Genomic DNA, 13,564 nt, shown 5'->3' on the forward strand with positions numbered 1-13,564 from the left:
AGAAGGAATAAAAGATTGCTAAGGAAATGTTTGCCATCGTTGGGAAGGCAGAGAACTCCAGCATTTCTTCTTTGGCAAAGCAGTTACATTTTCCTTTGGTTTTTGGTGAACATAGTTTAAAAGGAAGAAGTAAATTATAAACAATAATTTCTGTCTTTCCTTTTATCTTTTTGTTGTCTTTTTATTTTCTAGGAAATTGTTGTGAAAATTATAACCAAAAAACTGGGAGAGAAATATCATAAGAAAAAGGGTATTGTAAAGGTAAGGACATGCAATTACAAATGAAATTTGTGAAAAAAGCTAGGGTCAGTGAGTGAAGCTATTTTGGTATTTCTTGAAAATCAAGTCTTAGTAGGGAAGTACTGTGTCTAAAATTCTTGATTATTCCATTAAATGGAAGCTGTATTCATGATTGTTGGAGAAATATTTCTTTTTCATCCATAGTATTATACTTAACGTTGGTCTGTTTTCTTACTAGGACAGATCGTATGTATGAAGTCCTGTCAACACCTCTTTAAAACCTCAGCATACATGCCTTGCTTGTCAGTAAAATGTATTTTAATTTTTAATGATAGGCCATATATTAAAAGTAATGGCAAAAACAGCAATTAACTTTTACACCAGCCTAATAATTATACTCTCAGAGGTCTCAAGAGGACTTCTTGTGTTGTGCCTGAGAGACTATCTTTTGACTACTCTGGGATTTAATTTATTTTTATTTTTGAGACAGGATCTGGCTCTGCTTGCTGCCTAGGCTGGAGTGCAGTGGCGGGATCTCAGGTCATTGCAACTGCTGCCTCCCGGGTTCAAGTGATTCTCCTGCCTCAGCCTCCCAAGTAGCTGGGATTACAGGCACCCACCACCACACCCCACTAATTTTTGCATTTTTAGTAGAGATGGGGTTTTACCAAGTTGGCCAGGCTGGTCTCGAACTCCTGACCTCAGGTGAACCTCTCGCTGCAGCCTCCCAAAATGCTGGGAATTACAGGTGTGAGCTGCCGTACCTGACCTATTCTGGGATTTTAAAGTTTGTATCAACATTCTAGGCCTTTTCTCCCTTTTTGCCTTTCCTAAATTTAATTTTATTCCAGCACCCAGCTTGTGCCTGGCTCAATTGCACTTCTTCCCCTGTACATTAAGCTAGGCAAAACTACCCCTCTTGCTGGATTGCTTGAAGTCTTACTCTAGGACCGCCGATCTGTTATTCTTTCCAGATGAAAACCTTAACTAAGCTTTGAATTGAGTTCTTTATTGAGAACGATAGACTTGGAAATCATATATGGAATCTAGAAAATTGTGCCGTTTACAGAAGGAGTTACTCCTGTCTTTTGACTGGTATTTTATTTGTCTTCATTTCATTTACTTTTGTCCTTTTAACTGTGCACATATTTCTTTAATTATAAAAGTGTTCATTTTACATGACAGGAAGTAATTGACAAATATACAGCTGTTGTAAAGATGATTGATTCTGGAGACAAGCTGAAACTTGACCAGACTCATTTAGAGACAGTAATTCCAGCACCAGGTAAATCTGTTTGCAGACTGTTTAATACATATGCCTTTAAAATGAGTGGTTCCATTCTTAAACTGATGGTTGTAGTTATTTTTCTGTTTCAGCAATATTAACCACTAGCGTAACTCATCTCTATTTGGCTTCAAGGGTGTCGTAGTTTACCGGCTCTCTGATGAAGCTGTTTTGTGGTGTGAATGTATCTTCTTTTCCTGAAATACTTTTTTTTTCTTCCGGAGGCAAAACATAGACATATATGGATGACATTTGTTACATTACGCTTATGGTTATAGCTTGAGAGTCTCTCATCTGAAATCCTTGGACCAGAAGCGTTTCCAATTTTGGATTTTGGAATATTTGCGTATATATAATTGGATATTTTGGGGATGGAATCCAAGTCTTAACACAAAATTGATTTATGTTTTATTTTATTTTTATTTTTATTTATTTATTTAGAGACATAGTTTCACTCTGTCACCCAGGCTGGAGTGCAGTGGCATGATCTTGACTCACTGGAACCTCCACCTCCCAGGTTCAAGCAATTCTCCTGCCTTAGCCTCTGAGTATTTGGGACTACAGGCATGTACCACCACATGCAGCTAATTTTTGTATTTTTAGTAAAGCCGGTGTTTTACCATTTTGGCCAGGCTGGTCTTGAACTCCTGACCGCAAGTGATTCATCCGCCTCAGCCTTCCAAAGTGCTGGAATTACAGGTGTGAGCCACCGTACTCAGCCTCATTTATGTTTTATATATACCTATACACATAGCCTGAAGGTAGTTTTATACAATATTTTAAATAATTTTGGTTGCATCTTGACAGTGACCTGTCACAAGAGATCAACTGTGGAATTTTCCACTTGTGGTATGTTATCAGCAAGGTTTCAGATTTTGGAGCTTTTCAAATTTTGGATTTTCAGATTAGGAATGTTAAACCTGTGATATATTTGTTTAGCTCTCTGTGATAGTCAAGTGAAAGTCTGTGTTATTTTGCTTTTTTCCCCTTGGTGTCTTTGCTTTTTGGAAAATTATCCATATCTGAATACAAACACTACTTTGACCAGGTCGTTTGCCTCTGATTCAAGATCTTCCTGGAGTTCTCATTGCCAATGCAGTGATAACATTGGTCTCTGGAACTTCCAATTATCATATTCTTTATTCTTTTTCCCCCTAGAGTAAAAATGCTTTTTACAGATTAGAAAAATTTGTGTTAGCTGTATTGTGGTGTAATTGATGTGCAATAAATCACACATATGTAGAGTATACAATCTGGTAAGCTTTCACATGTGCCTGCTTCCGTAAAACCATCACTACAATCAAGATGATGAATGTATTCCCTCATTTCCCTCTCTAATTCCTCCCTCCTGCCTTCTGCTCCTGGGTCCCCTGTCTTCCTAGCCATCTGCTGCCATGCTTTCTGTCACTATGGTTCAGTTCATATTTTTCTAGACTTTTCTATAAATTAAGTTTATATAAATGTGTCCTGTTTTCCGGTTTGGCTGCTTTCACTCAGCATAATTATTTTGGATTCACCCATGTGGTTGTGTGTATCTGTAGTTCATTCTTTTTTCTTGCTGTGTTTTTCTTGTCATTGTATGGATATGCAGTATTCCCTCCTTATCCTATACCTTCTAAGATCACCAGTGGATGCCTGAAACCATGGAGAGTACCAAACCCTATATGTACCATTTTTTTCCTATATACATACCTATAATAATATGAATAGGGCATAGTAAAAGACTGAGAACAGTAATAATAAAATAGAGCAATTATAATAATATACTATAATAGAAGTTATGTGAATGTGGCCTCTTTCTCTCAAAATGTTTTACTGTACTGTACACACCTATTTTCGGACCACGTTGACTGAGAGTAACCAAAACCTGGGATGGGGGGACTACTGTACCAGCTTGTTTATCTGCTCATCTGTTGATAGACATTTGGCTTATTTACAGCTTTTGGATATTAAAAATAAAACTGCTGTGAACATACATGTGCAGAGCTTTGTGTGGATATATGGTTTCTTTTCTCTTGGGTAGCTACATAGAATGATTCAGTCACACGGTAGGCATAAGTTTAAATTTTTATAAAACTGCCAAACCATCTTAGGAATTTTGCAAATAGACAAATTTGCGAAATTTTCTGTGATTACTTCTGGACTCTGAACATTTTCTCCAAGTACCTTATATTCCTTGCAGTCTAAAAGTAAAACATGTATATTCCTTTAACAGACAATTGGGAGGAAAATGAGAAGTCTTACAATGTTCAAGTAGTCCAAGTATTCATACACCACACTAAAATACTACGCACTTCTTAAATGATTGAGAACTTCTAAGAAAAAGGGATTTGTTTTTCATTATGTTTATTCACTGTGGTACATTTTGCTGTAACAAGTTAGAAGAAAAGTGGAGATATTTCTTTGCGTTAAGTTTTGTATTCTTTTCCATTGTAGGAAAAAGAATTCTAGTTTTAAATGGAGGCTACAGAGGAAATGAAGGTACCCTAGAATCCATCAATGAGAAGACTTTTTCAGCTACTATAGTCATTGAAACTGTAAGTTTGTTTACAGAAAGACAAAAATTTCAAAATGCTCTAAAAATGTGCCGTAATTCTTTTTAACTGGATTGTTCTTTATTTTAGAATGTGAGTTTTTTGTTAGCCTTCTATACTATTTGGAAATCCATAAGCTTATTTTCTCCAGTGACTCTGCCATTGCTAAAGTATTTTATTTTCTGATTACAAAAGAAATGTGTACTGATGCATAAAACCTGAAAAGCATAATTTAATATAAATAGTTATAAAAATTAACCATAATTCCCCAGCCCAACAATAAACCCCACTAATATTTGGTCTGTTCCTTTCCAATCTTGGTATTTTGTGAAAGTGTGTGTAATAGGTACAGTTTTGTATCCTTTTTTCCCCTGATATCGAATATGAAACTCAATGTGGCATAGTGAAGTTGGTATGGGAAGTATAGTCACTGTCAGGAGAGAGGTAACCACAGAGGCCAACCACTTTTTAAAATGTCTTTCCTTTTTTCATAAAGGATATGAGGGTAGCAGAGATCAATACAGTAATTTAAAGAACGCTGACATATAAATAAAGTTGTTTATTGACTTAGGACTGATATTTCACTGACAGGTCTATGAGTGAGGCCCAAGATATCTTTGGAAAGAAAGATTCCTTTCAGAACTCTGAGCTACTACAATGCGTCTCCTTTCTGCTAAACAAAAGAATTTTTCATCTCCAGTACAGTCAGTTTTAGTATTTCTGGGGGAGCTTGGGAGTCATAGATACTTAGAGAGTTTAATGAAACTTTAGACTCTTCAAAACATTGCACATAATTGCCAAATTTTATTTATTCTCTTGGGGAGTTTATAGGCCCCCTAAACCCATGGACCTGTTACAAAATATGTGTCTAGGAAGGTTTTCTGGAAAAACCATTTAGGTCCTTATTTCAGAGAATTCTGATCCTCGCAATGCTAATCTAGAAACTGTTACTTGCTAAGTGTTATTCACTATGTAAACTAAGGGGGAGAAAAGGAAAATAGGACTCTTAGTTGGCGTTGAGGAATGTGTCAGTCTGACTAAATTAGCAGATTGAGTTTTAACAAAAAACTGTCAGATTTTCTCTGACTCAATCAGTATAAGGCAATAGAAAATCCACTATTTCCTTGACAACTTGCTTATCCTTTCCTTATTAATTTCTTTCTTTTTTTTTTTTTTTGCATGGACCAAACATGAAACTTGCCTTATTAATTTCATTGCACTATCACATGCAGATCCTGTTTCATGTTTTCATCTCAGGGAAACACGAAACAGCTGATCACTGTTGAGGCTGTGTTAAGTTCCACCTCGATACCTTTGCTTTGCAGGTTGTATCATTCATCAAGAGCTAGTTTCTCACCTTCTGCACTGTAGACCCACTTTCATCTTCTGTACTGAGGTAGAACCTAGGAGCAAGTCCACATGAAAAGCCTTTCTGTTTGATTGCAAAGCAACAGGTACTTCTTTTAGAAGAGGGAATCTACCAGCCAGGCATGGTGGCTCACACCTGTAATCCCAGCACTTTGGGAGGCTGAGATGGACGAATTACCTGAGGTCAGGGGTTCAAGACCAGCCTGGCCAACATGGAGAAACCCTGTCTCTATGAAAAATACAAAAATTAGCTGGGCGTGTTGGTGCATGGCTGTAGTCCCAGCTTGGGAGACTGAGGCAGGATAATCACTTGAACCCAGGAGGTGGAGGTTGCAGTGAGCTGAGATTGCACCACTGCACTCCAGCCTGGGTGACATAGCAAGACTCTGTCTCAAGAAAAAAAAAAAAAAAAGAAGAAGGGAATCTACCTCCTAATTTCTTTCTTCTTTTTTTCAGCCTGCCCTCATTAAAAATAAAAATTTAGAGAAAGCTCTGTATGTGCGTGTATCTGTCTCATGTTTCTGTGTTTTTTTCTGAGTCACTTGAACTTTGCAAGTGGTTGTTTTTATCATTTCTGGCATCTTAAGTTTCTATGTCATTGGTAATATTTGAAATTTATACATTTATTAAGCAAATTTTTAACATCTAATAAATTGTTTCTAAATAGCCTCAGCTTTTCAGCTATTTGTCCTATAAACCTAAGTGTCTGGCTCCCTTATTCTCCAGATTTATAGTTCTTATCAGAAAAATGTAATTGACCATAGACCATTAAACATGATAATGAAAAATTCAACCTAGGTCATACTTTATCTGGGAAGTTAATTCCCTTAAATATGATAATTATTTGTTGTTAAGAGAAGCAGTAAAAAAATGTTAAAATCTCAGTCCAGGGTTAGAGTCATCATCATTGTCATCATTATCATCATCATCATGTTATATTTTGCAAGGGAGAGGATTAACTGTCAAATTTTATTTATTTACTTATTTATTTTTGAGACAGAGCCTCGCTCTTTTGCCCAGGCTAGAGTGCAATGGCGTGATCTCAGCTCACTGCAACCTCCACCTCCGAATTCAAGCAATTCTTCTGCTCCAGCCTCCTGAATAGCTAGGATTACAAGCACTTGCCACCATGCCCAGCCAATTTTTATATTTTTAGTAGAGACGGGGTTTCACCATGTTAGTCAGGCTGGTCTCGAACTCCTGACCTCAGGTGATCCACTTCCCTTGGCCTCCCAAAGTTCTGGGATTGCAGACATGAGCACTGTGCCCCGCCCAACTCTCAAATTTTAAACAAAAGATTAAATAATAATTAGAGTTGAAAATTATCAAGCTCTCACTTGTATTAAATTCCAGGTGTAGTCACTTTATATGAAATAACTCCTTTATATTTCCCAATAACCCAATCATAGAGACATTACTATTATCCCCACTGGGAGATAATGGGATACAGAACTGAAGGACAGAGAGGTTAAATCAGTTGTTGAAAGTGAGATTTGAATTTGGGGAGTATAGGTCCACAGCCCATATTCTTAGTCTCTGTGTTCCCAGGTTATATCTACTTTTGTGATAGAAAATATCTTTCATTAATTAAGTTTTCTTCTTTCCCTTTTTGTTGGATATGAAATAAGAAAATAAATTTAGACTGTTGTTATAATCTAGACCCGTGTAACTGTCACAGCTAACCTCGACAGACATGTTTGAGTATCTGTAATGCTTACAAAAGAATATTTCCTATAAAAAAAGGGAAACCCCAAATGGACAGTGGCACAAACATGGGAGAAGTTAACGTTTCACTCTCAAAAACCCAAGTGGGTATTTTTGATCAGGGAACTCTTTTCTAAGGTACAGTTTTATATTCTTTTTCCCTGAGATCAAATCTAAAACTCAATTTGGCATAGTAAAATTAGTGGGGGAAGTATAGTCGTTGTCAAGAGGGAGGGAACCAGAGGTCAACCACTTTTTAAAATGTCTTCCCTTTTTTTCATAAAGGATTTAAGGTGGTAGAGATAATACAGTCAGTAGTGGTTTGTGAACCCAGAGACCTTCCAACTAGTGGCTTTACTGCCCTCAAGTGGCATCTCCAGATGCCAGGTCTGTGTGCTTTGGGTAGGCAAAAGGAGCTTGGCAGAAGGTGTGTTGGGGATAGCGTGCCTAGGCCATCACTTCTGTTTGCTTCCATGGGCTGGAGCCCCATGCATGGCCACAGCTAACCACAAAGGAGCTAGGAAATGAGCTATTTATCCAGGAAGCAGAGGTGATACTGACCAGCTAGCAGGTCTCTGCCACAGTATCTATTGATAATGTATATCAGATGTCACGAAGAAAATATGGTAGTTCTTAATGAGAATGCCATAGATTATTCTTTTTTATTTTTCTGAGACCAAGTCTTGCCGTTGCGCAGTCTTGGTTCACTGCAACCTCCACCTCCCAGGTTCAAGCAATTCTCCTGTCTCAGCCTCCTGGAGAATGCCATAGATTATTCTTAAAATTCATAGATGTATAGAAGTGTTAACTACCTTAATGGTATTTTAGGGATACGGAGAAGGCAAATTTGTATCCATAAGCGTGGTGTCATTTTTTTTGTCTTTTACGAATGTGTGTTTTTAACCTTCTCTTAAATTATTTTAATTTGTAGGGCCCTTTAAAAGGACGCAGAGTTGAAGGAATTCAATATGAAGACATTTCTAAGCTTGCCTGAGTTTGAAAGTTTGTTAACAATGCATTAAAATCTTAAAGCATCAAATTGGTGTTCACCAAGGCATTATGAGACTCTACTGTGTTAGGGTATTCTTTTGTATAAAAGAAACAGGTTTTTGAAAATATTACTGTATAGTTGTTCAGCTAAACTTTGAGAAAAATTTAATTATGTCTCACAAAGTATCAAAACTATGTAATTTTGTCCTTATTTTTGTTTCCTTTGTAATTTACTTCATGATTTTATATCTTCATTAAAGAATGTTGTAAAGTGTTTTATATATGACAATTTAGAATCATATAATTGGAGGAAATCCTTCATACACTCTAAATTTATATTTTCAGTAGTAGAGTAGTAAAGTTGAACTATAAGTGTAATTAAATTTTAAATGTCAAACTGTATTTGTAAAAGCAGCTTTATTATGGTAATAATTGATATACCATACAGATCACTCATTTAAAACATACATGCAGTTCAGTGGGTTTTAGTATTTTTGCAGAGTTGTGCAACCATCCCCACTGTCTGATTTTAAAGCAGTTTCAAACCCCAAAATGAAACCCTGTCCTAGTCAATCCCTGTTTTTTTTCCTCTGCTCTAGCTCTAGGCAACCACTGATGTACTTTCCATCTCTGTGGATTTGCCCTCTCTGGACATTTCATATAAATGGAATCATATAACGTGATCTTTTATGACTGGCTTCCTACACTTAGCGTAACGTTTTCTTTCTTTCTTTTTTTTTTTTTTTTGAGACGGAGTTGTGCTCTTGTTACCCAGGCTGGAGTGCAATGGCACGATCTCGGCTCACCGCAACCTCTGCCTCCCAGGTTCAAGCATTTCTCCTGCCTCAGCCTCCCAAGTAGCTGGGACTACAGGCATGCGCCACCATGCCCAGCTAATTTTTGTACTTTTAGTAGAGACGGGGTTTCACCATGTTGACCAGGATGGTCTCGATCTCTTGACCTCGTGATCCACCCGCCTCAGCCTCCCAAAGTGCTGGGATTACAAGCGTGAGCCACCGCGCCAGGCAGCGTAACGTTTTCAAGGCTTATCCACGTGGTAGTGTGTAGGTGTACTTCAGTTCTTTTGATGGCTTCGTAATATTCCACTGCATGGATGTACCGTGTTTTGTTTATCCATTCGTCAGTTGACAAACATTTGGGTTGTTTCTACTTTTTGACTATTGTGAATAATGCTGCCGTGATCATCCCTTTACAGGATTTTATGTGGACAGAAGCTCAATTCTGCCAGACTCTTCCAGAGCGGCTGTGCCATTTTACAGCCCCACCAGCAATGTGGAACTAGACAGTTTTATGTGTTTTTAATATTTTTATTTTTAGAGACAGGGTCTCACTACATTGCCCAGGCTGGTCTCGAATCCTAAAAGCTCATTTGCAAAATGTTTATTTTCTTCAGCTGTGTTTACAGGCTTTATAAATGATACCTGGTTCGTTTTAATTATTCAAACCGAAGGATATCTGCAAAAGTGAGGGGGAAAATGTATATTTATATATATATATAATTTCCCAAACTATAAACTTTTAAGGGCGTCTGAGAAAGCTGTAGAGCTGCGGCACGAAGTAATCTTTGTAATGCCCATCGATGAAGCCTTTCCCACTGTTGTGCACGAACCAGCAGGGGACATCCGTTCCAAACACCACGTCAGTTCGGTAGTCTTTCTGTAAGCCCCTGCAAGGAAGCAATGCACGTGATTACGGGGAGACTGAGGCAGAGCTGGCCAGGCACCTCTAGACACAAGACCCCCTCTTTTCCTTGCTGTTCTTCATGTTCCTTCTGACACCCACATCTGCCACCCCCCACCTATTGCTGCTCCCCAAGTCATGTGAAACACCAAATCTAGGGCTTGGTGTTGGAAGGACAGAGAATCAGTGGAGTGTCCTTTGAGAACTCAAAGAACCCTTAGAGTTGACCCATATGGACTTTTCCAGCAAGGAAAACTGTAGCCAATGGAAAGAAGGCAGGAACAAGACCAAAGACTCCACAGTGTTGGGGCTGACTTCACAGGTCACTTAATGAATGAGTTGGTGGCTAGGCGGGATGGCTCATGCCTGTAATCCCAGTGCTTTGGGAGGCCGAGGCAGGCGGATCACTTAAGGCCAGAAGTTCAAGACCAGCCTAGCCAACATGGTGAAACCCTCTCTCTACTAGAAATAATAATTAAAAAATGTTAGCTGGGTGTGGTGGCATACGCCTGTAGTCCAACTACTTGGGAGGCTGAGGCATGAGAATCACTTGAACAATTCTCTGAGGCTGAGGTGGAGGTTGCAGTGAGCCAAGATCATGCCACTGCACTCCAGCCTGGGCGACAGATCAAGACTCTCTTGAAAAAAAAATGCATTGGAGGTGCCCCTTAACTGCACTTTCTGTGTGTTTAAGGGTGATACCTGCTGTTTCTGAGCGGATTCATGCCCTCCACTTGAAGGGCAAAGAAGCCAACAATTTGTAAAGGATCTGGCACGTTGCATGAATGAGCCTTGTAAGTGTATCACTGTCCCCAGCCCACAGGACAGCTCAGTTTCAGTTGCAAACTGCAAGGAGCTTGTGGTAGATCAAATAGAGGCCCGTCATTTACTTTTTGTCACTATAGTAAATGCATTTATACATATATATATATATATATATATATATTTTTTTTTTTTTTTTTTTTTTTTGAGACGGAGTCGGAGTCTTGCTCTGTGGCCAAGCTGGAGTGCACTGGCGCAATCTCAGCTCACTGCAACCTCTGCCTCCCAGGTTCAAGCAATTCTTCTGTCTCAGTCTCCCGAGTAGCTGGGATTACAGGCATGTGCCTCCATGCACAGCTAATTTTTGTATTTTTAGTGGAGATGGGTTTTCACCATGTTGGCCAGGCTGGTCTCGAACTCCTGACCTTGAACTCCTACGCCTGGTCTATTTATATATTATGTATTTATTTATAAAACAGGTCTCACTCTGTCACCCAGGCTGGAGTGCAGTGGCCTAACCATAACTCACTTCAGCCTTGAACTCCTGAGCTCAAAGATCCTCTCACCTGAGCCTCCCAAGTAGCTGGGGCTACAGGCAGAATCTACTACACCTGGCTAATTATTTTTATTTATTTATTTTGTAGAGATGGCATCCTACCCAGTCTGGTCTTGAACTCCTAGCTTCAAGTGATCCTCCCATATTGGCCTCTCAAAGCATTGGGATTACAGGCATAAGCCACCATGCCTGGCAGTAAATGCTCTTTTACCAGCTTCAGATAACTTAACATTATTAGTTTGTGCTCACCATTGCTTCTGTGACACATGCTCACTGATACCCACTGGTACCTCGTTCCTTCTGTAAACCGATACCAAGAATCTATTGTTTTAGTTCACAAATCTACTTTCATGGCAGTACTTCCTACTATGATTTTATGGTTTATCATTGTAATGTTATGGTTTAATTAAGTATGTCAAAGCCAATGACATTTGTGTGCATGAAGAATCCTTTCTAATAAAGCAAAGTTGGCTGCTTTGTAAAAACTCTAAAAAGGGGGCCGGACGCAGTGGCTCATGCCTGTAATCCCAGCACTTTGGGAGGCCGAGGTGGGCAGATTGCAAGGTCAGGAGATCGAGACCATCCTGGCCAACGTGGTGAAACCCTGTCCCTACTAAAAATACAAAAATTAGCCGGGTGTGGTGGTGCATGCCTTTAGTCCCAACTACTTAGGAGGCTGAGGTGGGAGAATCGATTGAACTTGGGGAGAGAGAGGTTGTAGTGAGCCGAGATCACACAGCTGCACTCCAGCCTGGTGACAGAGCAAGACTGTGTCTCAAAAAAAAAAAACTTCTAAAAAGGGATAAACTGCTTTAAGATGAGATCAAATTCGGCATGGGCGAGACAACTGTAAAGAACTGGGAAAAAATATGAAGATTTGTAAGACTTTTACACTCTGAATTCATTACAAGTTTCTCAGTTCTCACTTCAGATGAAGCATATGGGGGTGGTATACGTAGGAAAAGCTACGAAAAAAGCAGTCAGAGATCTGTGTGCAAAAGGCAGGCTCTACCCTGATGTAAAAATCTACGTTCATTCCACAGCACTGTGGTAACAGGTGTTTTTATGATTCTCTCCTTTGATCAATGTGTCCAATTATCCAATCCGTGAAGTCCTCGTAAGGGCTTCTAATGTATGAAGAGGAGAACAACAGATGAATCTTGGCATTGCATGACACCCAGATGCTCAGTCATTGTTTGCATCTAAGGTGCGGTATCGGAAGTGTCTTTATGCAAGTGTTGTGTGTGTGTCTATTCCTAATGAATTGTTTAGTGTGATGTAGGTAGTGCTTACAATGCTTCTTGCTCCTCTGTTTTGCTGTGTGGGTGCAATTCTAACACGAGCCCTTCTCGTCACTGTCCTTGCACTCGAGGCCTACCTGGTGACAATCAGCTTCTGTCCTTTCACTTCCATGCTGGCCTCTGGCTTCTTGGGGTCCTTTCCTGGTCTCTCATTGAAGATGTGTATCTTTGGCTCCTGCATGAACTGGCCTAGAGAAACAGAATCAGACATTGATTTACATGTAAAGTCATAGGTTAAATAAAAAGACAGGCCCATCATTGGCTCCATGCTACATTGTGGTCCACTCTCCAGGATTTCTAGGGTAGAAAGACAAGCTGAGGCCAGGCGCGGTGGCTCACGCCAGTAATCCCAGCACTTTGGGAGGCTGAGGCAGGCGGATCATGAGGTCGGGATTCAAGACCGTCCTGACCAACATGGTGAAAACCCATCTCTACTAAAAATACAAAAATTAGCCGGGCATGGTGGTGCGCACCTGGAGTCCCAGCTACTCGGGAGGCTGAGTCAGAAGAATTGTTTGAACCAGGGAGTCAAAGGTTTCAGTGAGCTGAGATCATGCCACTGCACTCCAGCCTGGGTGACAGAGCAAGGCTCCATCTCAAAAAAATAGAAAAAGAAAAAGAAAAAAAGACAAGCTGAGAGGAAAAAGGAGTGGTGATGGTAGGAGGGTCCCGGGAGCTCATTTGTGCTGCTCATAATCTCTCTCTCTCTCTCTTTTTTTTTTTTTTTTTTAATTTGAGACAGGATCTCACTCTGTCACCCAGGCTAGAGTGCAGTGGTGCTATCTCAGCTCAATGCAACCTCTACCTCATGGGCTCAAGTGATCCTCCCACCTCAGCCCCCCAAGTAGCTGGGACCACAGGCCCGAGCCACCACGCCTGGCTAATTTTTTGTAGAGACAGGATTTCACCATGTTGCACAAGTTGATCTTGAACGCCTGGACTCAATCAGTCCACCTGCCTTGGCCTCCCAAGGTGCTGGGATTACAGGTGTGAGCAACTGCATCCGGCCTTTTTTTTTTTAATTTAAGAGATGGAGGCCGGGCGCGGTGGCTCAAGCCTGTAATCCCAGCACTTTGGGAGGCCGAGGCGGGTGGATCACGAGGTCAAGAGATCGAGACCATCC

The 13,564-nt window shown here is 39.9% G+C and overlaps 2 protein-coding genes across 2 annotated transcripts in view; one reads left to right on the forward strand and one right to left on the reverse strand.

Moving 5' to 3' along the window:
* The window catches only part of KIN (Kin17 DNA and RNA binding protein), a 27,227-nt gene extending 18,832 nt beyond the window's left edge, over positions 1–8,395 (forward strand). Inside the window, exons 9-12 of the mRNA XM_037735280.1 lie at positions 193–261; positions 1,426–1,525; positions 3,962–4,062; positions 8,063–8,395. Coding sequence (XP_037591208.1) covers positions 193–261; positions 1,426–1,525; positions 3,962–4,062; positions 8,063–8,125 — 333 coding nt within the window. The 3' untranslated portion in view covers positions 8,126–8,395. The remainder of the gene's footprint in view (positions 1–192; positions 262–1,425; positions 1,526–3,961; positions 4,063–8,062) is intronic.
* A 1,112-nt stretch (positions 8,396–9,507) lies between these two features.
* Positions 9,508–13,564, reverse strand: part of ITIH2 (inter-alpha-trypsin inhibitor heavy chain 2) — a 41,666-nt gene continuing 37,609 nt past the window's right edge. The window contains exons 20-21 of the mRNA XM_017521154.2: positions 12,519–12,630; positions 9,508–9,808 (exon numbers count right to left, since the gene is read on the reverse strand). Coding sequence (XP_017376643.1) covers positions 9,661–9,808; positions 12,519–12,630 — 260 coding nt within the window. The 3' untranslated portion in view covers positions 9,508–9,660. The remainder of the gene's footprint in view (positions 9,809–12,518; positions 12,631–13,564) is intronic.

Source organism: Cebus imitator, unplaced genomic scaffold (genome assembly GCF_001604975.1).
Source record: "Cebus imitator isolate Cc_AM_T3 unplaced genomic scaffold, Cebus_imitator-1.0 Scaffold20, whole genome shotgun sequence".
Taxonomy (NCBI): domain Eukaryota; kingdom Metazoa; phylum Chordata; class Mammalia; order Primates; family Cebidae; genus Cebus; species Cebus imitator.